Raw genomic sequence first — 27,716 nt, 5'->3', positions numbered from 1 at the left:
AAAATGCAGGCAAAGATGTGTTGTGAAATATATTTTAAGTAGATTTGGGTCCTTCCCCGTTGAAGTGGATCAGAGCCACAAAGTCTGGACAGGATCAAAGCTTTTCCAAAGTTCAAGAGTTTCTAGATTTGTGGGGTTTTGGCCAATTCTAGACTTAAATTAGACAAGGTTTGTTCTGGCCACTGTTGTCAATGAAATTACATGGCTTTATACCAAGTAAAGATTTGTCCCCGTGTCACTATGATAATTTAATCTGTTCTTCAGCCTTAAACATCTCTGTTAATGGGCATGGTTTAATTATCTTGCTTAGTAAGGTTTTTGTAACAGGGCAAATTAGTCGTTTTCCTGTTGTAGCTTCTAACCCAGTGCTCAAATTTTATGTCTTGAATAAGTAATATGGACATGAGATCTGTCTGTGGCACTAGTCATTTTATCAAAACTAGCAGTGTCTCTAGTGTTTTTCACTAGTGTTTTAAAGCTTGGTATAAGAGTGATTTCAGGGCTCTGTCATACCCATCTGAGGCAGTATGAGGAACATGGAGGAACTGCTGCTCCAAGTGATTTTGGAGTAGAAGTTAGTGAATGCTTGAAAAATTCAGGAACGCTATATGTCACTTTTAGAACAGGGATCAAAAGAGACTGCAGAAACAGACACAGGCAGAAAGCAAGAGCTGAACTGGAGCCTGTCTACAAGGGTAGGGGCCGATCTACCAGCTCCTGCAAAATTCTCACAGGGTATCTTTTAAGGAACCGTAAATTTACATATGGAGTAGTTAGGAAGAGTCTTGTCTGTCTGATCACTAATGCTGCTTCCTTCAGGTCTTTGGAAGTGTTAAAACTACACATTGATCCAGCCCAACATTGCCTGGGTATAAGAGCTGTGTCAGTCTTAAGTCATCTTAGATGCAGACATCTTAAGTCATCATAGATGCAGAAAAGCACTATTTAACTCCTTCTGTAAAAATATGTTTAAATTCAAGTGTGTGACTCTCTTTAAATTAAAAAAAAAAAAAAAAGGAAAAAAAGAAGGAAGTTAATGTGGATAAAGAATAAAGATAGAAACTATTTGAATCTGGACTTGCAGAATGAGATCCAGTGGAAAAGAAAAAAACTCTGGTCATAACACTGGCTTTGTGTTCCCACATGAGCATTTTTCTTGGATTGAGTAGTGCCCTAGATCATCCTCTTAATCTCTCAGACTGACTGAAGTTTTCACCAGCAGTTGGAAAGGAGCAGCATGTGAAGCCAGAATATGTTTGTCTTGCAAATGAGCCAAGAAAGGAGAAGGCTCCAGTCCTCGGACAGCAGCGGAGGTCTCTTGAGAGGCGCAGAGAATCAGAAAATCTGTTTTCTATTTAGATGCTTTGTACCTGTGTGACTGAGCTGGGGCCGAGATCGTTGCCACCACTTCACTTCTTGTTAAGTGCCGATAGACCAATAAACTAACCATGAGATCTGATCAGGCCTGCTTTGCAGATTCAAGGCGACGTTCTTTGTGAAGCCCACATATTTGGCCTCCCTGCCCTCTAATTTTTCATTCACTTAAAAACTGGAGCTGGGTCGTAACTTGTTTTTATGATACTTACTTTGACTGTGGCAAGTTAATCATTGTATGAGGTTTTTAAATTCTTCTCCATAATGATTTCTGACAGCTTTCGTGTCGAAGCGTTGCTTTGTGCAGAGACAGATGAAGCACAGGTTTCTTCTGTGTATATAGCCCTGTGTAGTATTTATAGTGACAAATGCTCTCTGCACTTTTGCTGTGAAAGCAAATAGTGTATGTGTTAGCCACATCTGTATAGATTTTTGAGAAATGCCAAGAAATCACTAAAGCGATCTGTAAAACAAACAAACAAAAAGCTTTTAAGAAGCCCAAGAAATATGGAATGCTTTGTCGTAGCCTTGCACAGATTTAATCCCCAGAAGAGCAAGGAGTTGAAACTGTACTGAGATTTCTTGTTTTAATTTGAAAGTTGTTCTAGTGTCATGGGTCACGTACTGGAAGGAAAAACTGGACGTGCTCATATAGGCAGACAGAAGCATCTGGTGAGAATGCTAATGAGCTATAACAGTGCTGTCAGTGAGTTTGTTTAGATTAAGGCTGCCAATCTATATCTGGTGTTGAAACCTGTTAGTGTTTCTAAAAGCTAAGCAGCAGAAACAATTTAAATCATGAATAGAAGAGGAAAATGGTATTTCAGAATATTTCTTCAAGATATTGGTTACTTATGAATTCATCCTCCTGTATCATGTTTAGTGTTATCCCAATAAACTTGTAGTAGGGAATTCAGCTTGTTTCCAATAGGAACTTATTGAGACAGCTTGTTATAAAGACGAAGAATATACAGGAAGGTCAGTGGAACATGGATTTTGGATTCTCTCTTCCTCTCAGCTCTGAAGAACTGAAGTTGGATAACTGAAATGAAGTTGCATTGGATTTTACACTGATTTTCTTATGCATTGGTTGGAAGAAAATGTAGGTTAATCTGAGCAGGAGCATGCAGCCCTTTTCCCTATGGCCATCCCCTGCACTGTTATGTACTCTAGTGTAGCTGAATAGTGTTGGCGGCTCCCTGATACATAAAAGCACCCCCTGACAGCTGCTTTGCTTCCTTGTTAACTTTAGAAATGTTTGTCCCTGGTTACCCTGTGTTTAATGTTGGCTACCAGACATTGCAAAAGTACTTTTGCAGAAGCATCTGAAAGAGTATCTTATCTATGGCTCCTATGTACCTAACTGTAGCTCACTGTGCTTATACCCCAGCAGTTTTAGTCCTCTCCCAAAATACAGGACAGCTGTTCAGAATTACTCCTGTAGTCTTTGATTTTACGTTTTGTGTCTGTATATCTGCTTCTTTGGTCCCCATGGTGTCTTGAAGAGAATGGATAGACTAAATCCATCTTCATGTCAGTGCAAAAAAAAAAAGGATGTTATCCTTCTTAAAGACTGGAAAAGTACTGCTGTTTTTTATTAAAGCAGAAATTATCTTTTTTTTTTTTTTGGCTTCTCATAAGATGGAGAGGCCACAACTGCAAGTCTTCTGGGGCTCCTAGCCTGGTTATGCTCACTGCACCTCTCTCCACAGATAGCAGTTCACATGAAAATTTTATCTGCTTTAATTCCAGGGGCAAACCAACCAAGAGAAATAAAATAAATTCATGTTTTTCCACATTTTTGCAGTTTTAAAGCCTCTGCTAAACCATGCACTCCTATTCGTATATCTCTTAATTCCTCTCTCACTGCTGCTTATTATGCAAGTGCTATAAAATATTCTGGTCCAGAATGTCAATTCCTTACTTCTGCAATGGCTGTTTACTGGCAGAAATAAGTGCCACTCTAAAAGATTCCTGCCATTGGTACCTTCTGAAGCAAATAGCTCTTCTTGTTCATCTCTGCCCTAATGGGAAAGGATTCTGGATAAAAAACCAATCTGTTTAAAATTTTTGTGTATATATATCATAACCAGAAGAAGAATGTATTTGGTCGTTTTGCACTTGCCCACTTGGTTATATTGTAGACTGAAGTAGTGTCATCTTTGCATGCTGTTGTGCTCAGGCAAAAGTGACAGGGAGACTCTTGGCTGAAAATCACATTGCTTTCTTGGCTTAGACCTCCTAAAGCTTTGTGCAGAAATGTCATGAACTCCCACTGGAGTTCCATAAACACAGTGCGTTTGCATTCAGCAAAGATCCTGCCCTGAGTGCAAGGCTGTCTCAGGATCTGTGCTTGCCCAACCTGGAAAAACCCTGCAAACCTGGAAAAACTACAAGCCAAGGCCCTGGGAGAGGGACCGTGTGAGAGACCTGACCAGACTCTGGTGGTAGGTGCTCTCCATGGCACCAGTGTGGTTTGAACTTTGTCTCTAATCTGAGAGATGGAGTTTCCACGACCCCGAAGCTTTCAAGTGTGCCAAGAGGGGTTCTTAACAGCAGGAGTGAGCTTCTTCCATCTACACACCTTGGGTACTCATGTGCATGTGGATATGCACACACATATGCATAAAGATAATTAAAAATGGTAAAAATCCTTATGGATTTGAGGTCGGTCCTCGCCGTGTGAAATATGCACTTTTATTCTTGACACATCTACCTGATTCCTGTGAGTCACCATGGGGACTATGCAAATACCTTGGAAAAGAAAATGTTTTCCTCAGCTGAGCTTGACAAGCAGATAAGGCAAACAGTGTGCTCCTAACTGTGCCTTAAGGGTCTAGAAAAAAGACCAGTTGCTGAAACCTTAGAAGTATAGGGTTTTGGGTAGTTTCCATGGAGACAGCTTGGTAGTTATGTTGTAGCATCCAACACTAATTACACCATATAATTGTTGGGAAGACCAGTCTCCATAACAACTCCTTTGTGTGCTACATGACCACTAAGCTAAGTGTCATGGGCTCCCTGGGGGCACTAATGCAATTTAAGGAAACTGTCTCGTAAGAATAGCAGAGGCTCGTTGGAGATTTTGAATCTCCAGGTAGTGGAAAATTTTAATATGTATCTTAAGAGGTGTTGTATGAGGGCTGCAGTTGTGTATCCATTGAAAATGGCAGCTACACAGCTTTTGAGCGTGACATGGTCACACAAATAAGCACATAAAGTTATGTGTTGCAACTTGGGGGTAGTATTACACCATGATTTTCATCTGTGCTTGATATAATAAATCCAGTCTCAGAAGACATTAATTGATAGATTGAGCCCTAAGGGATGCTCTGAATTAGTTTGTTTCCTTTTATCCATCATGATATCCATTTGAAGTGCATCGTGTACATTTGGTGTTGTCATTCTCTTGAACATAAAACTCACTGCAGATCCATTAATTTAGAGTACATCTTTGGATGGTACTTTTTCACCCCTGCCCTTGACAAACTGTCTCTATATACTTGACAGTAGAAAATGACAGTTTAAAAGTAGATTTTGTCAACTCTTAACAGAATTTTGAATTGCAGAGGATGCAGGATCATTGTTTCCTCTGCATAATAGATTCCAAGTCTCCTGTGTGTTTATTTGGTCTCCTGGAGTTACTTGCATATGGAGACCTGAGGCTGGGAGATAAATCAGAAGCGTGACAAAGAGAAGACGAAAGAATGAGGACTCTTTTGGAAATAGTTTCTGTTGCTAATGTGGTGATGTAAATGCCAAAATCATATGAGAGAACTGTGCACTATGTATAATAACATACTAATGTAGAAGGTTTCAAAACTAGCTAAGGCTAGGCTTCCTAAAATGAGCAAAAATAGCCACATTCTTCTCCCTTGCTCGTTCCCTGTTCTTTTCAGGATCTGGCTCGCTAGCTGCCTTTTTGATTCTTAAAAACTCATAGGTGAAATGTCTCCAGGCTGCCTCACAAATCTTGAGCTTTCTTCAGGACCTCCTCGTGTTAGCGAGCTGCTGCTGTCTGAAACGGGTCTCCCAGTCGTTCGCTTGCTCTCCCTCCCCAACTCAGAACCAATCTTTGCGAAGTCTCAAGTGCATCCATTTTTCAATCCCCCTCTGTACAACTGTTTAAGGATTAGATTTTGACTTTCAGCAAAAGTCAGCAAACAGCCACAGGGCTCTGGAGGAGGCAGACTGAACAGCTTATGTCCTGTCCATGGAATATGTGGTGCTCAGGGAAATCACGTAGGCTTCAAACAATCTCAGGAGATGACCATGAGCTGTCCTTGTCCTATTCATGGGTAGCACAGAGAAGAAGAGTCCAAGTCCAGCTTTCTCTTCATGTATGTTGCTATGGACAGTTGTCCTAATGAGGTGGAAGAGAGTGGGTCTTGTTGCAGAGTCTTCCCCACCCTTTCTGAGGGAATGGGAGGCCAAAGACTATAGCCAACTAGAGTCACTTCTGTCACTGTCGTCCCATGCGTGAGGCATACAGGGCCCTCTGGTGCCCACAGGGCTAAGTGTGTAACCTTGTGACATTGCTCATAAAAGGCATTGCTCAAAACGGATTAGCTATGTTAATGTTTTAAAAAACCCATTTTTTTCAAGTATCACAGTTTTTAAGGTTTCTGGTGGAATATTTTGACCTTTTGAATGGTTGGAAAGCCCTGGAAATACTTTTGGTTCTGAATAAAAACAGAAAACCTTAAAGAGCACCAATTCTTCCTTGCAGTCCTTAGAAGAATACTACTACTACTAATAGCATGTTGATTTCTTTCCATTACATCATCACTAAAACAGCATAAACACACCAGAGAATGGCAATGCAGAGCCTATGTCTCTGTTATAATTGTTGGGTTGTACAGAAGGGAGTAGCAGGGAGATTTAGTTATCTGATCTGGGAACTGTTTGTTTATGAATTAGGTTTTCCCAAAGGAGTCATGAGATGGGAAATACAATAGGAAATGGACTTTGTACATGCACAGAAATACCAAGACTGTAAGTGTCATGCGGGAGAGAGGTCGATGGAAACTTGCTATTTTTGCTAACAGATTTTTTAAAAATACTTGATCACACATCCTGAAGTTTCCTATGCTATTTTTGATACTAGTGATATCCTCCAAAGAGTTCCAAGTTAGTCATGAGAGAAAAATGTTTTACATCTGATGATGTTGACAAGGAACATAAGCGCTTCACATATGCCTATGGATTTTAACAATGGAAAAATGCATTATATTGCTTTTCACTAAAACATTCCCCTTGAGCTAGGTGTCCTCACTGGTTCTGATAATATCCTCAAACCCTTCCAGCAACATTTGTGCTTTCCGTGTATGAGTAAAGCAGCGTGCGTAGGATCTGTCCTCTTATAGCAGTGATACTGGAGGCAGGAAGAGCTTTGAAGAGGCACTCAAAAAATGCACAGGTCTTGAAGGGGCAATGGCCTGAATCTGCAGTGTTCATCCTGAGACCTTCGGGCAATCCAGCATGGAAAGAGCAGTCGCTGAGAATGTGTTCAGCATCCTGCCCAGCACCCCCTCTACAGCAAGGTATTCCAGATATAATCAGTCTTGGCACAACGGGCCAGTCCCCATCTGGGTCATTTGAGCCAGCCGTGGAGGTGCCTTCAGAGCAGACAGCTGGGTGGGTGGTCACCTACCCTGATACCTGTGTGGAAAAGAAAGTTCGTTCAGTTTCGGGCCCCTCATCATAAGAAGAACGTTGAGGTACTAGAAAGAGTGCAGAGGAGGGTGATGAAGCTGGTGAGGGGTCTGGAGCACAAGTCTGATGAGGAGCGGCTGAGGGAGCTGGGGCTGTTCAGCCTGGAGCAAAGGAGGCTGAGGGGAGACCTGATCGCTGTCTGCAAACTGCCTGAAAGGAGGTTGTAGCATGGAGGGGGCTGGTCTCTTGTCCCAAGTAGCAAGTGATAGGACGAGAGCAAATGGCCTCAAGTTGCACCAGGGGAGGTTTAGACTGGATATTAGGAAAAAATTCTTCATGGAAAGAGTTGTCAGGCATTGGAACAGGCTGCCCAGGGAAGTGGTGGAGTCACCATCCCTGGAGGTGTTTAAAAGGCGTTTAGACGAGGTTCTTAGGGACATGGTTTAGTGTTAGCCTTAGGTTATGGTTGGACTCGATGAGCCTGAGGGTTTCTTCCAACTGAAATGATTCTATGATTCCCATATTGCTCAGGGGATAGTTTCTGCTGTGAGTCTTCTGGTGTGCTTTGTGAAGGTATTATCTGGTATAGGGCACTGCCTAAGCACTTGGCTTTGGCCTGAGTGTCCAGGTGACTTTTGAAAAGACGTTCAGTTTTTGTGATGCATGGAAACACATTGATGTAGCCTGTAACACATCTGCCTTTGGCCCTATTTTTTTGCCGCTGTCTCTACACTGTTGAAGTTCTCTTTCAGAAGTTGTGATCCCTAGAGCTGTGTTCTCTTGAACTTTAAAAGAGAATAAACTGACAGGGGTTGAAAGTATCAGCCTGGTTAATTTGGACTTTGGTAAGAATTATGAAATGGTGGTCATAAAGTGGCTAAATGCTGAAGAATTATCACAGCCACTAAGCAGTCTATTCTTAAAAATATTGTCTTCCACCACTGTGCAAATAGATTATGCCTCTAAGGAAACTCAGATCAATTCTCCTTTTCTTCATGGACCCCAGCTGCCAGGAACTTTACATTCTGCCTGCTGGAACCAGCTTTTCTTTTTTCGCCTGGATGCCAGCTGAGCCAGCACTGAGACACTGCTATGGAAGGTCATGGTCCAACTGTGAGGACTTTGGAATTGCCTCCTCTCCCGCTTTTGGGCAGAGGTCCTGATACTGCAGGGCAGTTATAGTAACAGTTCCTGCCAGATCTGGCTGCTGGCCCACCCGCTGGCATCTAACACTTGCGAGGAAGACAGACATAAGCAGATGCTGAGCTCAGTCCTTCCCAAAGAGCCAATTCCTTTTGTGCCAGATATATGTAACAAACTGTCAGTTTGCCTGTTAAATTTGCGGCTTAAGTGTGACAATGAAAAGCATCGTCCTCTTATCTCGGTTATCAGCCTTCTCTGTCTCTTCGTGGTAATCTCTGTTTCACGATCTCATCAGGGTTAGGTGAGGTGAAGAGTGATGTGGGATGCCAAAAGGCTAGCTCTTGCTGAGCTTAACATAAGATTAAGTGTATTTTACAGCAGCAGAGCGTTAGAACAGCTGGCTGCTCCCCAACTCTGAGAAGCAATACTTTTCAAATCAGAAAAAATAATTCTTTAACACAGTATACCATATTACTGACCAGTAAAATTCAGGGTATCGAACAGAAGATAATGCTGAGACAATTGACTGAGTAAAAGTAAAAAGAGGTGTGTATTCCTTACAGGTTCAGATCTGTTCAAAAGGTTTCAGTGACTGAGTCACTAGTAATTTCAGCAGAAGCAGACATTATATAGAAATCTTTCTAGGACAGAAATGGAAAGATTAATATACTGTGTGCCACGGTGTGCAAGTCTTGTATCAACTAAGGTCAAGATGCAAATCCTTCCTTTTCTCTGATGTGCACATTGACTGCAGACTTGCTGCATTAGGGGAGGATCATAAATTCTCCTCAATTCTCTGCCATCAGCCAATACTTGATTAAACAAACCCTTGGTCCACTCCGGTTGGTGTCTGTGACCCTAATAGGTAGAACACTTCACTGCTGTTGTTGTTGCTGTTGCAATGCTTACTCCATTACACAAATATTTAATAATTCATGAAATAAGGACAAGATGGTAAATCACATTGCCCTGCCAGCTTATGAGCTCAGAGGTATCAGGGAAGAGACTAAATGGTAGGAGCAGTTTAAGGCCTTTGCAGTAATGGGGCAGCATATAAGGAAAAGATACTCCTACAGGCTGAAACAGCGGAAGAAAAGTACAGTGAAGCGTTATAATTTATGCAGCATTTGCAGGAAACAGGAGGTGATGGGGCTTAAGTTGGGTATAACCTGGAAATACTAGTATTTTTCAGCTTTTGGTCAAATATACATGTATCAACAGTCAATCTTATAACAGCAAGGATGGACAAAGCACTTATTGGCAAAGTCAAATAAAATTAAACTTATTTCACTGAAAGAAGCCTTCTCATATTTCTCATTAAATGTCTTTTGTTGTCCTTGCTTGACAAAGCTTCAGCTGCATGGATCGTGCCCCTCATTTGCAGAACTGACCCGAACAGATGCTGTCAGTCTGGTGCCTGCACACCCACCTGTTGGAATTGTGATTGATAGTGTTTCCACATCAGCAGAGCATGCTTCGGGGAGAACGGCCGTGAACTGCACAGGGTTTTCCCTTCAGCTGCCTGATACAGAACCAGAACACTGAGAGTAATGACAGCATCTGGATTAAGAGCAATACTTCCATATGAACAGAGGCACTGTTAAAACTGAGTTCTGTACTATAACCACTCTGCACTTTACAGGCTGAAGATTGGTGGCACTTCCCCAGCTATCTCATTAGTCACAGGAAGGGGAAATGTATGTTCTGGCCATTATCTCCAGTAGTGGAGGGCAAATGCTTCTTGCTTTGCCTTTCTCTTTATGATGATAGCAAGTCTGATGTTTGTGTTTGAGTGAAGGTAGGGTGGAGTAGCTACTTGATGTGCAAAAAGAAATAGCTACCATAATTTTCAAGCCAATCTAGTATTTTACAAAGGGCAAAGAGTTTTGTTTTTCTTTAAAAGTCTCAGGATATGTTTCACTTTTTGTAGGAAAGGAAAATGAGTTATAATGTTCTTGTAATTGTTTACTCTTATCAGTGGTGTATGTTTATATATTTCTATGCTATATATAGTAAGTGTTTATATATGAATGCATTTATAGGTATGTGTTTATACATTGATAGATGTAGGCCTTTCTGAAAAGAAAAAGTCTTGTCTTGTTCATGTCTGATCATTGTAAATATGACCATGATATCCTGTCTCTCATAAGAGAATTGCTTTCAAAAATTCTATTAATTACACTCAGTAACCCACATACCCTTCTTTACTTTCTGTACTTAACTACTGGAAAATGTCTCTGCAACATAAAATAACTGCTGTATCTTTCTCTGTGGCCGCCCTTGTGAGGTTTAAAAAAAAGAAAGAGACAGTGCAGAAATGAGGAAATTAAGGTATTGCCCAGAATCAGTCAGAAAGGCTATCCTTTAGCTACACATTAAATCTTTGTATGGCTGAGAGCTTTAAGGTGCCACGCAGCTTAAGGAGGTGAAGGCAGAGGGTTCCCTAGCAGTGATTCAGAGGCAAGAGGCAGATGGGCTTTTCTGCGTTGTAGGATGGGGCTGGGCATACAGCTGGGTTCCAGCATGACCCAGTAACCACAGTATCCGCTGATGGCTCATTTTCTCCTGTGGCCAAACTGCTAATGAGATGCATACGGTGCAAGAACAATAGCTTGGCCACCTTTGTCGTATGAGGAATAAAAGAATTAAGAAGTTAGGCGACAATTCAGCAATTTTTTTGGCATTCACATGATGCTCAGGGTTAAAAAATGGTTACTGCGGCATATTAATCAGAAAGGATTATACAATAATCCTTGACAATATGTTAATCTGATAAAACAGGATGCTGAATGACTTCAAGGGAGCTGATACAACCACCTATTGCTTCAATCTTGCACTCGCAGGATCAGTATCTTGCTTGTATTAGTCATTGCATCCTGGAAATGAAAAGAACATATGAAAAACAGCACCGAGAAAAATCTTCATAAATGTGATGGAAAGCAGAGGAGGGATACCTAATTCCCTAAATACTGGAACTGCATATGGGTATCTAGGCATAGAAATGCAGAGGATTATCTGCCCTCTAAATGCATACTAGGGATAATTAAGAAATTAAATTTCTTGTAGCAATTGAAAAGCTGGTATATAGGAATGTTCCTCTGTGATACAGAGATTATTGTTTTGTGTATCAGTAAGGTGAAAAAACCCACCTTAAAAATATCTGGCTATTTTGCTGGAGGTGAGCATTTATACTGCTTCTGTTCCAAAAACATTTTAGAGAGCAGGTTGCTCATTGTGTTTGTTATTTGATCCACCTTCACCCTCTTTTTTCATGTTTTATGTTTTAAATGCGACACGTAGCTGATTTTAAGATGGATCAGAAATTAACTGCTATGAAAACCAGATAGATTCATTTACACTAGAACTACGTTTTATCATTTTGCTTAGGCATTTGACTGCCAGGGCATTTTTAAGCACTGGCTGCTTTTGAGTCACAATACATGGAACTAATTGCATTCTTAAAGAACCCCTGGAATTTACCATTATTGTTTTAATAATGCTCAACAAAATAAAGAAAAATAAAATACAAGGAAAGGACAGAAGAGAGTGACCAAACCTCCTTTGAGAAAAAATGTGCTTTAGAGTGGCTGGACATCTGTGCAGGCATTTAGGCAAATATGAAATAGAGGATCTCAAAGAAATTTACAGCAGCCGGTAAAACTTCTGTGTGGCTGGATCAAAGCTGTGTGGATGATGAAGTCACTGACTCTATCACCGTTGCCATGGTGCCACCGTTGCTATGGTGCCAGCATCACCAGGCCATCCTTTAAGTCACATCCTTTAAGGCCTGTGCACCTCTTGGTCAAGAGTGTGTGTCAGGGAGGGTTGAAAGCTTTTCTTCCTTCAGGAGAGCTGAGCAGAGTCCACCTGTGAGCAATGTGCACCTAAATATGCTGTAATGCACAAACCCATTGCACTGTCTGCTGAATTCATAGACTGACAGTCTCCAGTTATGTCTGTCGGGGAATAAAAACCCCTTAGGGCATGTCTGCACTTTGCTCAGGCTGTGAGGATAATGCAGTAGCTGGGCTCAAGTTGGCTTTAATGAGCAGAACTGAGAGCAAGACCTGTTTGGTTTTCCCCTGTTTTCCAATATATTTCACTTAAGATTGTTTCTTTCCCTTGTTTGGGCTACTCGGCTTCTCAGGCAGGTTCATGGCATTGATTTTTCCTTTGGAAAGAGCCATTATTTTGGTGGTTCAAGGCTAAAGCTTCATTACTTCTCCTTGGGAAAAGCTGTGTCTTTGCTTTAAATCCTTCCTTGTCGGTGGATTTATTAGTACTGCTCCTTCAGGGGGCTGTATTATCAGCTGAAGCCATTAGGTTAAGCAGCATATTTTGTCTTGCCTTTGGATTGGTAACAACAGGCTCTCACAGAACAAAGTTGAAAACTCTCACAGGTCATTTTGATGTGTTGATTAATACACCTGAATCAATATCTATAGGAAGGAGGCTTTACAGAAGAGTTGGTCAGAGGAATTTTGCCCCATTTTGCTGTATGTCTTTTAAAAAAAGATTGGCTATGTCACTTTAAAGATGGTTTACAAGGAGCCTTCAAGCTTCTAGAAATTATCTAAACTGCATGGAAAACCTTCTCATTGCAATAGACAATATATTCGAAAGCTTCCAGGTAAGCTTTTATTTCTGTGGTAGATTCCCCTAAAGCTGACCTGCAATTAAACAGTTAATGCTTGTTTGATTTTGGTCTGGTTCTGCAGGCTGTATTCATTCGGGTACTGTGCAGGACTGGGAAGATCTTCTGTGCACAGTATCTGCAGCTGTTAATACTGCTCTATTTTGACTGACGACTATGGGAGAAAAATAGTATATTCATTTTTTCTCCATGTTTTCTTTGTATTTGATTGTTTTCCCCTGTCCCATTCACAAGCAGGCTGGTTGTATTTGACTTCAGTTCTAATCCTCTTTCTTGCGAGGAAGAATGTTCCCGTCTTTGTCATCTTCAGCAGAGATTTTTGCTGCCCACTTACGGCAGGTGTCCAGTGCCTGTACCAGCCATCTGTCCACAACTGGTGAGCTTATTGGTGGTCGTTAATGCCTCTCGTTGTTCATTGCTGACTTTCTGCAGTTTGTGAAACAGTCAGCACCTGGTCTATGAAGATCTCCTCTCAAGTTTGGGCTTTTTCAGAAAGGCTTGTCAGTATGTGCTGGGCCGCTTTAGTCAGGGTTTAGACAGGAGAGATCCAGGTCCCTTGGTGTTCCTTCCATGTATTTGGCTGTCCCAGTTAATGCCTTATTCTTCTGTTTCTGTATCTTCTGGATCCATCTGAATCAAAATATTCTTGCTGAGGTCCAGAGAAGTTACCCATCTGGCAGTGTTTGGTTCCCTTAACTTTGGATGTAGCACAGTGGAGGAGAGCTGGATAGCAATGGCTTGTAGTCCAACTGGGATGAAAAATGTATGTAAACAAGGAGGAATGGTGTTAATAGCTTAGTAAATTCTTGTGAATTAATGAATACAGAAGATTGCATTTAAAGAATCAATGCCCTTTTTTCCTGTTCTGAAGATTTTTGTTTCATTTTTGCTAGATCTTCATACCTGACATAACATTTTGTGTGCACATATGTACATATGCTTATTCTCAAGTAGACATGTATACAAAAGAGACGTAACTCTGAAATCTGGGAAATTATTTCAGTGGCCCTCCCTCAAGAAACAGAAGAGTATATGTTGTTACTGATGATTGCCAGCTGTAATTTCTGGTAGTACTGGATTATCTTGATGTAACTGTTTTGAGTGGCACTAACAGTGATCCATTGCCCTGGTGATATTTGATTATTATCTTAGCAGCTGGTTAAAACATGCAGAAGAGGGAGAAAACAAATATTATGTCTATAAAAAGCTTGACATTGCTTTAATTCCACCAGTAGAATGAAAACAAAGGTTATGTACATCAGAAGCTTTTTCCTTATGTTTTGAGAAGATGACCTGATGATAAATAGAATAATTTATTTTGAACAGTGAGTGAACTTGATGAGCCATTTCAAAATACTGTCTTTGGAAAAAATACGCATTCTTGTAAGGACAAAAGTTTTGGCACTTTGAGGAAGTGAGGTTACAAGGATTGGCTCTGTGTACACAAACTAAGGAAAACTTTGTAAAGTATTCTGTGTTCACTTACAGCAAGAACTATGACATTTAACTTTCTAGCAGTTTTACAGTGAATCAGAGGAAACATACTTTTTATATAGTATGTACCAGCATAGTTGTAATATTAACAAATCACGGTCATGTCTGGACTGAATCTCCCATATCTTTCCATTCCAGATAGGAAGATTAAATCAGAATCTAAATTTTGAAAATGTCCTCATCCATGTTCTTGACTATGTAGACAACGTGTTCCTGAACACCTCAGAAGTGTTAGATATTTAAAATCTACAGCCAGCTCTTGCAGCTTGAAAATCTTTCTCTAAAGTGATGGAAAGTCAGAGATGGAAGGGAGCAATGATAGCTTGGTCAAGAATGACACATTTATTTAGTCAGTGCTGGCTGGTTTGAACTGATTGAGAATTGACACCGTAGAGGCTATGGGATAACCACAGCTGGTCGGTGGAGAAGGCAAGGCAGCAAAGAATGCCAAGTTCCCCATTTCTGTATCTCCCAGGATCCAAGTTTCTGCTTTGTCAAGGACCAGGAACCTTTAGGATGCCATTGCCATCTCCTGTCTTCAAGCCACATGTCAGACTTACCAGAATTTTCTGATGTTATGTGGTCAACAAATAGCTCTAATAGAGAAACTGGCTCAGCAGTGATCTTGCCTGTACTCAAGGTCATCCAGCAAAGAATACTCCAGGCAGTCTTTATTTTCTATTTCATTATCTATAAAACTAAATTATTTTCCAGTTCTAAATTAATTTCTAAATTTATTTCTAATTTTTTAGAAAGAACTTTTAGGAAATAGATTTGGCTTTCCCTTCTGAACATTTTTTCCTGTCTGCCCATAATGTGATTAGGAGAAAGGAGGGGATCATTCACGTTGTGAGTTGTGTCGTGGTCTGTCAAAGTTCCTTTGGAATTCTTTAAGTCTAGTGGTAGTAGTGCCTCCCTCTGCTCATGAATCACTAAAGCAAATTTACAAATGCAGATGTACGAGAGCACGTTCTTTCCTATGCCTCCTTTTGGCTGTGCAAGGGTGATTTTATGTGCTGGATTTGTCCCTACTGTGCAACAGGTTCTTCCATATATTAGGATATTCATGCTTGGTGAATCTTAGTCCATTACCTAGCATTTCACCCATACCGTCGTTGTTCTTTTGCCGGTAATTCAGCTTGAAAAAAAGCAAACTCTGGACCTGAGGAATTGACTCCGTTCTTCTCTTTGGATCCTGAAGTTGGGCACTGCGTTCTTCAGAGCATGTTGTTAAATGTAAATGACAATGTAGGCAGCGTGTGGGGTGTTACATGGCATCTGGGCCTGTCTTTGATTCCCAGAATGGTGAGAATTCCTGAGGTTTTCACCCTTTTTTTTTTTGTGGGGAACTGAATCTGGGAATCTCTCCTAACCAAGAAAGAGTTTGAAACCTCTAATTGTCCCACGTCTTGTGGGTTAATTCTCTGGAGGCCCACGTCCCCCTGCTTTGCCAGGCTGTGGTGTACCAGTACCCGAAGCTCAGACTTTCAGACAGACATTTCACCACTGAGGAAACAGCAATTTCTTTCCTCCTACTTGATTCCTTGTGATCTTTCCTTAAAGCTTCACCGTAGTTCATGCCTCACCAACTTCTGACGAGTTATGGCCATGGTTCCTCTAATGCACAAACCCTAGAGCTCTTGGATATCTGCAGTCATTAGGTATAATGAGTTCAGCCTCATCCGTTTCTGTTTCAATGTTTACAATAGGTCTTTCCTGTCACTGAATCTCCTCGAAATATGTTGCTCTTATTCAGAAACTGGAGCAGGCATCTCACGAGCTTTGTTTCCCTCTTTAGGGACTGGGTTGTAAGGTGGCAAAGGAGTCTGTATTTCTCTGCTGTCCCACCCTTTCTAGGTGGGTCTAACCCCACTTCTGGTGCAAACTTGTAGAAGGGCTGCTGGAGGAGCTTGGAGAAGCTTGGAGGAGACTGAAGGGAGACCTCATCATGGTCTGCAGCTTCCTCACAAGGGGAGGAGGAGGGGCAGGCGCGGATCTCTTTTCTCTGGCGACCAATGACAGAACCTGAGGGAATGGCAGGAAGATGTGCCAGGGGAGGTTTAGGTTGGACATGAGAAAAAGGTTCTTCCCCCAGAGGGTGGTGGACACTGGAACAGGCTCCCCAGGGAGGTGTCACAGCCCCAAGCCTGACAGTGTTCAAGAAGAGACTGGACAACGCCCTCAGACACATGGTGTGAACTGTGAGGTTGTCATATGCAGGGACAGGAGTTGGACTCGATGACCCTTGTGGGTCCCTTCCAACTCGGGACATTCTGTGATTCTTTCTATGCTATTCTAAGACCCTTCTCTGTGGCACAATCAAGCCACAGGGCTGGGTTGGCCTCTATTTTCTCTCCTGGTGCTTGTTTGTTCCTTGTCCTAGAGCAGCAATGTAAAGAAGTCCCATCTGTTCTGTTTCATTATCTAACTATTCAGGCCAAATCTTTGTTCCGGCAGTCGTGAAGCATTCTCCCAGTGCTTGAGCTGATGCTGCTCTAATCTTCTTCTTCTTCTTGATGGGATCTGCAGTCCTAGCTCATGCAGGCTATCTGCATTACCGTATAAGCCATTTCATCTATGGTAAGTTCGCTGGGCCGATGAATTTCTGCAAGTTGTGTCCTCCAGCAGTGGAGGAGATCAGCCCGTTCTCCTCTTACACAGAGACCTCATCTCAAGTAAGTATCTATCGCAAGGATATTTCCTTCAGTGTTGATACACATTGTAAAGAGCTAGAACTGGTTTTGACTGAGATAACAAGCACATTCTGAAATGCCAGGATTTTTGTTCATTTATAAAATTACTTGTAAATAATTCAGTGATTTGAACTATAGAAATAGTTGAGATCAAGGCAAATGGGTGTTAATAAAATGTTCCTTTAAATGGATCTTGTTTCCACAGTACAATGGAGTGACATGTGAAATTTAGAGTTATTTATTTTAAGAAACAATATTTTTTCTTTTTTTTATTGTGCAAAGAAGGGTTTGAAATTACTTCTCAGGAACGATTTCAGCTCACATGGAGATGTTTTGTTGAATGATGCTACACTTGGATTATTTTTCCTAGTCGCTGAAAGCTTTGTCAGAATTGTGTAGAAATGTTCACGGCATGAATGTTTTTAAGAACAGCTTTTGCAGTACTGCCTGGTCACAGTTCCTTTAAGCAAGTAAGTAGGCAGACTCCATAGAGCTATTCCTGTTTCTAAAATTGCTGAGGTTAAACCATCCAGTCTGTATCATTTGGTAGAATTAGTGACTGTATGTCAAAATCTTGGGGACCTTTGTTCAAAATATGCTGGTTATAGCTAATTAAAATTTTCCTTTCCACCTCCTAGTTTCAAAGATTCAGCACCAAAATATGTTTAGAAATCATTAACTTTAGTTTGTCCTTTTACTTGCTATCTTTCGTCTTGCAAGCTCATTCCTTTTCCTAAAGCATCTGAACGGTGACCTTTGAAGTAAAGAAAGAGATTACTGCACTTAGCATGTTATGGTTTTGTGGTTTTTTGATGGGTTTTTTTTGTTCGTTTGGTTTTTTTGTTTTCTTTTTTTTTTTTTTTAAGGACATTCAGAACATCCATGTAGGTGGGGTTTTTTTAAAACGAAATAGGCACTTAAAACACTTTGGAAAATGCTGAAATGTACTTGAAGGAAAATTACCTTCTGAACTATGTCCTTAGACTTAAGATTCTTCCCCTGGAATAAATAATATGGTTAGCTTCCCTGAAAACTTGTTTTCTATTTTTAAATGTGCTCCTCTTTTAGATATATAATCAAAGCTGGATGTTTTAGCAATGTGTTTTCCTTTTGCTTTGTTTTTGTTTTGTTTTGTTTTTTCTTTCACACGCTTACTTCATGTGCTCTTCCAACCCACATTTTAGTTCTCTTTGGCACTGAGAGACTCTTACATAATTTTTCAAAAATACAACAGTGTTCTGCTGGAGTAGCCCAAAAGGCTACAGCCTGCATTTTTGCAGAGGTTTAGGATGGTCGCAGTAGAATGGTGTATTGTTTTTGATAAGGCCTGTTTTGGGAGAATTCTTAAATGCCTGTTTCTCTGCTGTTGGCCTCTTCTCAATTTTCTGATAAACGGGACTTTACAAGGGAGTGGGTGACACAACTTTAACTTGTGTCACTTCTCAAATACAGCACTTCAGTTTCTTTCAGGAGGACAGCTTAAAGAAAAGAATGCTCTGTAGATACCACAGCTGCTATCCTTCATTAGTTCCTGTTTACATGCTCGGTAATGAATATTGTGTCTTTATGTAATAAGTTAGTATTAGCCTAAGATAACCTTAATGCAGTTGATTCTACAATATTCACGCTGATGTAAAAGAGAAATAGTTCCTTGTAGGTCAGCACAGCTGCTGCAAGGTGTGTGAGGGGAGAATCCCGCCTGCTGGAGCAAGACGTGGATGTATTTTAGAGTGATGCATTTGAACTGACAGATATCCAGCTTAGCTTAGGAGCTGTATTGGGGTGAAGTGCCTGAAAGATTCAGCTCCTGAGTGGTTAACTTCCACTGTTTACAGTAGGTGTGAGCTCTCTCTGGCTGCGAACGACTGTGAGACAGGCCAAGGTGTGACCTGAATGTGGAAAGTTGCAATATCATCTTCTTGAGTTTTGAAGAATAACTTTCAATTTGTGACTTTTCCTTCTCCTCTCTCAGTCTCTTTTGGGTGCATCTATGTAGTGATATGTTTGCTTGTATGTATACATCCGAGGCTATAGGGGTAGAGCTGATATATACCTTTGATTTTCCCCTGGAGTGAGAGCTCACTTTTTCTGTTAGCTTTGGGCTTTACAGTATTAACCATGTTTTTCATTGCTCTGGTAGGCAGTGTGCAAATACTTAAGTCAGATGGATTAATAGTTTGTATCAGGAAGCCTGTCTGTGGTTGTGTGGATACCAGCAATTCAATTGCTGTGCAGGAATGGAGTGGATCTGCATTTTCATGGCATCCTTCCTGGATGAAGTCCATCTCCTGCCTCTTTCCCTCTGCAAGGTGCCTCTGCTATAGGCAAATGCAGAACAGTGAGGGCGTGATTTCTGGTAATGTCTAGGAGTTAAAAAAACATCTGAATGCCTCAGTCTCCCTAAATTACAGAACAACCCCCAACAGGCCAGAGGAGACGCTCACTGTGTAGTCCCCATCAAGCACCACCACTCCCGTGTGGTGCTTGCTGCCACTGCGCCGTCTCACTGCTGGCTTTACATTATTGTCCCTGCTCCAGCTAACTCAGTTACAGCGGGGCTGGAGAAGTGGGGGACAACCAGCTCTTTTTCATCCGCTGCTGCTCATGATCCTGCACTGATCACACTCCAGGCAGATTCAGAACCCTGCCTTTTAAAATGCAGCCCTAACAAATGTGGTGGGTGTTGACTAACAAATGGTTGATGCAAGCTCTGGTGCACAGAGTCTACTCTAAAATGGCATTTGCTTCCCTACTGCACATGTAGTAGTGTTTTAACGAGTAATAGATTAACGAATGAAGTTTCTGCTGTCACCCCTGGGAGTCAACTAGACAAACAATGATTAGGAAATCTTAGCTGATAATTGTTTAAATGTTTTGTTTCTTAATTTCATCTTTTTCCTTGGGCAATTTTGTATTATCCTAAATAGCGCCTCTCATTCCTCAGTGTTTGTGTTTCCCAAGTATTTGTAAATCACTACCAAGTCTTCCTTTCCCACAGGCATTGCTTATCCTAACTGTTGACTGAAAATCAATCCCTCCATCTAATGGCTCTGTCACTGCTCTCTGAACTCTTTCCATTTTACATTATCCATCTGGCAACAAAATGTCCCAAACTGCGCACAGGATGCAGATGTGGTAGCTCCGTAGCTGTTGAGGCAGGGAGCTGTTACAAACCATTGTATGTCAGGAACTTGCTGGTTTTAGGGTCAGTACTGTGAAAATATAAAGTTGTTTGCCCACAGCTTCTCTGCCCAGAACACCTCGGTGTAATGGTATTTGTGATATAAACCCACTGAAGTTGCATTGTTTTTCTTTATGCTGTAACCTATTCCTTTTCTTTGGCTTTTCTGCACCCACAAACACGTTTCAAGCTCTCATTCTTCTCAGAAATATGAGCGTTTTCGAGCCTGGGATCTAAATGCTGTCCCAGCCTGCTGTGGGCAAATAAAAGCCAGGAGGTTTCCAGGCCAGGGCAGCTGGGATGTGTGATAAGGGACCTTCTGCTCTGGTTCCCTGTCCAGGTTCTGTAGGAGTCAAAACTGAACTGTGACACATAACCATCGTACTATTTTCCCCGTTCTTTCCAGCCTAACGAGCAGCATCTTTTGCATGTGCTTTTCCAGCAATACCCCACAGGCAGGTTCCTGCCCCAAGCTGGCTGTGCAGCTCTTGTATCCCTGCCTATTGGGATTTCTTCTGCTTTATGGATTGATCTGAAGGGTTAACGTGAGTGTCTGTCTCTTCTCCCAAGTAACAAACGATAGGACAAGAGGAAATGGCCTCAAGTTGCACTAGGGGAGGTTTAAAATGAGTATTTGGAAAAACGTCTTCACGGAAAGGGTTGTCAGGCATTGGAACAGGCTGCCCAGGGAAGTGGTGGAGTCACCATCCCTGGAGGTGTTTAAAAGATGTGGTGCTTAGGGACATGGTTTAGAGGTGGACTTGGCAGTACAAGGTTAATGGATAGACTCAATGATCTTAAAGGTCTTTTCCAATCTAAACAATTCTATGATTCTCAGATTCTACTTCCTGCTGTCTCCCACTTACATAGGGGAGGGAGATTGGGCTGGAGTAGAAGCTCCATGTTTAGCAATATCGTTGAGTTTCTCCTGTCCACTGACAATCTGTTTTAGGTACTAAATGTAATGGTTAAGACAGACAACAAAGAAAAAAAAAAAAGAAAAAAAAAGCGACTGCACATTACTTCAGCAAAAGTATTTCATTTTTCATTCGTGATATCACAAGATCACAGGGTTGTTTTTTTTTTTTTTCTTTCAATTTTACAGGTTATCACTGCTAGCTTATCACCGTTCTTCTTTGTCATGACTGCCAATGTACTAACAATTTCTTGGTAAGTGCCTACGTGAGCTTTTTTCTTAACAGTAAAAATGAATTTCCACACAGTGCTTCATGTGGAAATACTTTCTAAATGTCACCTTCTATTAGCACCAGTAATATTTTGCATGTAAGGAGAACCAGGTGTGCAATGATGGATGCAGTTCAGCAATACAGAGCATTTCTTCTGCCTCTGTGGGAGAACACAGACATTTTGGACATCAGGCCTCACCACAATTCACTCAGCATGTTTTACAGCTTGACAAATGGAAGCAATAGGCAAATAAATGACCCATTCAAAGTCATGCTATAAAGTAGTGGCGGAATTGGAAATAAAACACAGGCATCATGGTTTGGTGACAGCATCTTTTTAACCAATAGGGTACATTCAAGTTGCCCTAACACAGTGTGTACTGTGAATGCATACAATGAAAAAACAATGATAATAAACTTTTTCCAAAGCTGTATTTTGTAATGTATGGCTACACGTTATGAATCGCCTTAACCTGAATTTTTCAGATAGCAATAAGAAAGGATTGGCGTGCAAACTTCTTTGGTCAAAGACTATAGTTTTGGTAAGTGAAAGGGAATTCCAGCCCATGACTGACACTCCTGAATGTTTCTACTATGCAAATAACAACTAGATATGAGGTTGGGCATGTATCTCTGAGGACAGATTTGTTGTCGGAAATGAAAATCTGCTTGCTTTTTTCCCCTCACAGTTTGATTGTCATCCTAAAATATTAGCTATGCAGGAAATGGAATTAGCATATTCTTTTTTTGGGTGTGAAGTTACAGGAAGGAGAATCTCAGTTTAAACTAGCCTCATATACACATGTGTGAATATGCGTCCTCGTATGTATGTTAGGCGCATGTAATCTCAAATACTAAAATAAGTAATGTGTAAATTTTTTTAGCTCTTGCAATGCATTTATGTAGCCTATGTGTGTAAGAGGCTGAACTAATATCAATGCACTCCTAGTGCAGACCATTAACTTGCCGTTCCTCACCATGTTTTACATGTGTTTGTGCAGGTCTATCATGTGCGTCCTAGAGGTAGGCTTTTATAATATGTATGTATTCACTGACATGTATACTAAAAAATCATGTATACCTTTGTTAATGTGAGAACATAGACCTGTGTAGTTGCACACATACTACACGCCCCATACGCACTGGAAGTAATATAAATGATGAACACATATGTATCTTTACAAGAAACTTCGCTTTAGCCCTTGGGCCACTGTTGCACTTTGAGAGTCATAATTCAAAAACATAACCATTTTATTTATTTAGTTAGTTAGTTAGTCAGTTATTTTGAGTTCTGTTATTGCTTGTGCATCAGCAGTGCCTTGGCTACCAGCAAAGCTCTGGAAATAGTTAGATGATAGCAGCTGCAAATAACTCATGAGATCATTAATCACCGAATTTTTTAATGTTGCTCCAGTGTTGTTATGGACAATATCATATGTTAATTTCTGAGTGATGGGCAAATGCAGTTAGCTGTCACCCCACAATAAACAGAAGCTGGAGGATTTGCCACATGGTAAAATTAAGGTAAATCAAGGCTTGACGTTTAGCAAAGGTTTTTGCTTTGGCTCATCTTGAAGTTATAATGATGATTTCTATTGGCCTAGTAATCTGGTGAGTATGGGCACGTGGATACCTGAGGTTTATTAAAGAACAGTTTAGATACAGTTACCTTTTTACGGAACAGGGCTGTACAGTTTACTAATTTTTGTACAGAATTGCCAGTCTAATTTTCAGAATGCCACAGCAGAGATAGGCTTCTTTTTTAAAGCCTTCATTTAAAATGTTGTAGAAAACAATGTGTTTACAGAAATTTATAAAAAAAATAGTAAATTCTAAGAGTCAGTTAGGTTTTGTTTTTCCTATATTCAGTGGGGTTTTTTCCTTAGGATAAAGAAGAATATAGTATCCAACCTTAGCTTCTGAAGGAATTAATGCAGAGGGGATGTTTATAACTGGAGCTGAAATCCATGCAAGACATGGGGGTTAACCTTCTCCAGAGAAAAGTGCTCAGAGGTTGTTAGTGATTACAGGCAGGCAGACTCTCATGTTTTAGATCTTTTTGAAAAGCCTGCAGTTCTCGCAGCCCTTTGCTCCTCATTGGTAATTCCACACCCAAAGGTATTCTGTCTCCACAGTGGACTCTCTACAGACTGTCTGTAGTACCTACTTTCCAGGGCTGATTACTGTGTAATTGTAAGATATTGTACTGTTGTTATACAATGTTTGATCCTCTCAGGAACAAGGGCAGTTATGTGATTTTTAAAACAGCTCACCAAAGCTAAGATTTAAGCGAATGTAATGCTGTTAAAGACCAGAGAGCCTTCAGCTTTACATGTTGGTTTTGGGTTTTTTTTTCCAAGAAAAAAAAGAAAGCGCCCTCTTACAAATGGACTTAACAGAAGTTTGTTCTTTAAGGAGCTTTCCTGTTTCATAAACTCACTAAACCATGAGGCTAAGATGAAAAGTCTGTACACTCAGCTTTGCACTGTTATAAAAGGGGAGACGAGTTGGTATCCTACCATATTCCCGTCAATTAGGATAGATAGCAGAGGAGATTTGGGGATTATTAGCTGTTGCACGGGTTGAGTGCGTTGACAGCTTATTTCAGTGAATGGCTTTTGTTTGTAAAACCATTCATCCTGATTTGGAGCCCTGCTTCTAGCCTGAATCGTGGAGAGAAGCATTAGTGCTGTTTTGGCTGGGGCAGGTTCTTTCACCAGTTTCCTCACAAAGAGAAGCAAACATGGGAATTCTACCCACCTCGCTACTACCAGTGGGATCTCCCCTGAGCAAAATTCTTTTTCCCAGTTTCCTCAGTCCCCAAAACCTAGGCTTTACATCTCTTCATCACTTCAGGAGAGAACACAATACAAACAGAAATTGCAAGGGGGAATTATTAACCTAATGAAGTTCAAACTTTCCTGCCTTCCTTTCCTGTTCTTGCTAGTGTATGGGTGTGCAGCTGTTCTTTTACCCAGGTGCAACCTTCTCTATCTAGATTGCTGTCGGTGTATTCTCATGTGAATACCACCAACTCTAAAATATAGAAAGAGTAGTTTCTGGTGAGATCAGTTAAAGAAGACATTTCTGGTTTCAGCCCTTTCTTAGCAAGGCGAATGAAAAAATCACTGGGTTACTGTCTCTAGGTTTAGATGTGTTTAGACAAAACAATACCTTTCTCTTAATGTTGTGCTGTTTGGCATTGTATCAAGTAGGGGGACTTGCCTGATGCTAAATGTGTGGTATACTTTGTTTACAGCCTTGTGATCAGTGGAGTTGGAGAAGCTTTGCTTGTTTACACTGAAAGGACAGGCACATAAAGAGGAACCGGATCTCACCAGCTGGGAAGGAGCTGACTTGCAGCCTAGAGACCCCATCATGAATAAAATGCGGCAGCAGGAATGAAGAAGTGCAACCAAACACAAGGAAAGAGACCTATTGTTTTTCTATTGAGAAAGAAAAACTATGCTATTAATAGTGCTGGTAAGAGAGCAGCATAGTTGGCAGGATGGTTAGGAGCCTTTGCCTCAAAGCAGAAGACAATCTATTTCTGATTGATGTGGTAAAGGAAAAACTGTTGTGTCTCATGCTGGTGGCTCTGTGTGAGAACCTCTCAGGAGCAGCTTCTCGCACAGGGAATGGAACTCAGGAAAAGCAGCATTCCCAACTGGATGCGCCTGTTTCTTTGGTTGGAAGCTGACAGCAGGTTGTACCAAACAGCGTCAGAGCCCAGATCCTGCCATGAATTCAGGATCAGGAGGGATGGATTTTGTCTCCAACTGTTCCATAAGCAGCAAGCTGCTGCACACAGGTCTCTAGTCACGTCGTCTGAACTGACACAGTGACTGAGGCCATGGGGTGTCTGGAGATAATCCACTTCTGGAACTGCGGCGGTATGACAGCTTTGCAGAATGGGGAAATCAGCAATAAATCTCAATATCTGTAGTGGTTGCTCTGTGTGTATTTTTTTCCTCTCCCGTTTTCTGAGATTTCTCTTGAGCTCCACAAATTTTTGTCAGCTGGAGGGGTGGAGGGACACATAATGTTCTCAGCAGTGGTTTGTCTCTTAAATTATTGCAAGAGGCAACAAAGATTATGAACTTTGACTGAATGTCATGAAGAGTGTAAGGCAATTCATGTCAAGAGTTCTTAAAATAGTTTCATTTCTGGTTGCTTAATGGCTGTTAGAAATTAGTCTGGATACATTAGTGCCTGGGAAACCAATCTATGTGAAAGTAATATTAAATGATGAGTTGATAATATTGTGGGGAAGGTCTACATGGTAAAAGGAGCTTGGTAACAAATCTTCAACGAGTAGAGGGACTTCTCTCATATGACATTAGATTTCTAAAGAGTAATCCCTTAATCTAAGTTGACAAAGTTTCCTTCATAGTCAATGGAAGGAGAGAGATGCCCTCACAGAGATGATTCTTCTTGAAAAGACTGCCGTGTTAATATGACTGAAAGACCTTCTGGAAGTGCTCCTCTCTCTCGATGGAACCCGGGTGACTAGTCTAGGCAAGACATGTGGCTTTTAGAAGGCTACAGTTAGCAGAGGCGTATCTGCATCAACCTCACAAATTCCACCAGATGGGTTTTAAAGTATAGCTACGTTTAAACTTCAAATAAAACACCTTAGCTTAACGAAGAAGGTATGTTTTACAAAAGATGGCAGTCAATTTCTATCACTGGAGAGTTTTAAGTAAATTTTCATTGGTTTTCAGAAAAAAAATGCTTTCATTTAAAAAAAGATAATTCAGAGAAGTACTCTGACCTGTATTGTACCTAAGCTTATCCCAACTGATCGCAAGGTGTCTTTTTATACTGGCATGTTGCCCATGTATGCTGGGTCACGCTCTGGCTTGAGTTTGGAGTGAGCCATTTTCTTGCCAGGTGGTAAAACTCAGGTTTGGGAAGAAAGGCAGCGAGAGGCACAAGCATGAAAAAACATGTGCTCGAACTTGAGCACTGGTCCTGAAACCAACATGAGCCACATGGCACGGGCGCTTGAGCCTGTCCTCACACCCAGTGAGCCAAGGCACAGCCAGCCACGGACCGTCATGGCCTTCCAGGCTGGAAAATCAGACATTGCTGGGAGTAATGGCTGCAGTGTGCTGGCTCTGGGGGAATTCAGTCTCTGCAGCTGCTGAATTAGCATCTCCCTGTGTAGTAAGACCACTACCTTTTTATTTAATGTCATGCATTTAAACAACACTGAGCGGTTTGCTTCTGCTTTCATTTTTGTGCCTTAGTGCAATGTGCTTGCACTTCTAAGACTCTGCTTGATGTAAGTAAAGTCTAAATTGGTTGCCACATAAGCAAATCGAGGAAGCAGAGTTGGCAGTGAAGCTGGGCTCCTCTGTCAAACATGGCTGGGAATAAAAGGCACCCTCTGACCTGACCTGACCTGCTTCAGGTGAGGATGACTCCTGCAGACCAGCGCGAGGCTCATCAGCCTTGCTAAAGACTCAGAGTAGGGTGGAAGGGGAGCTCCATGGCCTTCAAAATCTAGTTTTGCATATTCAGAGTTGTCTCAAGGTGCTAAAGGCATGGGTTGGCTTCCTTCTTCCTCAGGCGGTGGCAGACGTGACAGCAGAGCTGGGGTCTGGCGTGGCAGCCTGCGAGCGAAGGGCTGCTCGTGCCTTACCAGCAGCGAGCCGGCGGAGGGCTCGCCCTGCTCGAGGGAAGAGTTTGCAGAAAGAGAGCCCTTCGGTGGGCTTCTGGATGTTGGAACAAGTGGTGCCTTTTGTCAATGGTGAGTGCTAGGGTGGGGATGTTGGCCTGGGAACGGTGAGCTCTTGGGAAGGGACGCGTTCCTGCCAGCGGTATTTTGGAGAGAAGAGATGCAGAGAGGCGCGGGTTGGGCTCCCTGGCAGCAAACAGCCCCGGGCAGGGAGGGGATTATGGCAGGGGGGAGACATGGGGAGGACAGACATGGACTGGCCACTTGTGGAGGCTGGTGGCTGGAAGGGATGGGGCAAAGCAAACCTTGGTGGTTCCTGAGGAAGCAGAGACCTGAGCTTTAGTTCAGCCCTGCCTCAGAAGGTGGGATAGTGCCTGGTGAAAAATGCACTTCGGGGTTGTTACAATGAGGAGGAAAACTCAGAAGTTCAAGCTGAAGATGGCTCTTGCAAGACTAGCGAACAGTTATGTTCAGTAATTTAAGAGAACAAACATGCAAAGGGTGGATTATTTATATCTAATTGTCCTTTTTTCCAGTCAGTCAAAGATACAAAGTGAGAAACACGCAGCTCTAAGGAGGAGTTCCTTTACTTTCAATGGCACTAATTAATGCCACTAATTACTGCCTGACTGCAACGCAGTAGGTCTGTATC

At 41.5% G+C, this 27,716-nt stretch overlaps 1 protein-coding gene across 4 annotated transcripts in view; it reads left to right on the top strand.

Annotated features, from left to right (window-relative positions):
• Window positions 1-25,318, top strand: part of TMEM241 (transmembrane protein 241) — a 59,180-nt gene extending 33,862 nt beyond the window's left edge. For 2 of the 4 annotated variants that reach the window (XM_065627593.1, XM_065627591.1), the window contains 2 exons: window positions 21,300-21,364; window positions 24,641-25,318. In XM_065627593.1, coding sequence (XP_065483665.1) covers window positions 21,300-21,364; window positions 24,641-24,701 — 126 coding nt within the window. In that variant the 3' untranslated portion in view covers window positions 24,702-25,318. Of the gene's footprint in view, window positions 1-21,299; window positions 21,365-21,867; window positions 21,924-24,640 lie in introns of all 4 variants that reach the window. The other 2 variants (XR_010605723.1, XM_065627592.1) reach the window with 2 other exon arrangements.
• The last annotated feature ends 2,398 nt before the right edge of the window (window positions 25,319-27,716 follow it).

This window comes from Caloenas nicobarica, chromosome 2 (assembly GCF_036013445.1).
Source record: "Caloenas nicobarica isolate bCalNic1 chromosome 2, bCalNic1.hap1, whole genome shotgun sequence".
NCBI classification, from domain to species: domain Eukaryota; kingdom Metazoa; phylum Chordata; class Aves; order Columbiformes; family Columbidae; genus Caloenas; species Caloenas nicobarica.
Note: the sequence above shows the minus strand (reverse complement) of the source record. Positions and strands in the feature narration are given on the sequence as shown.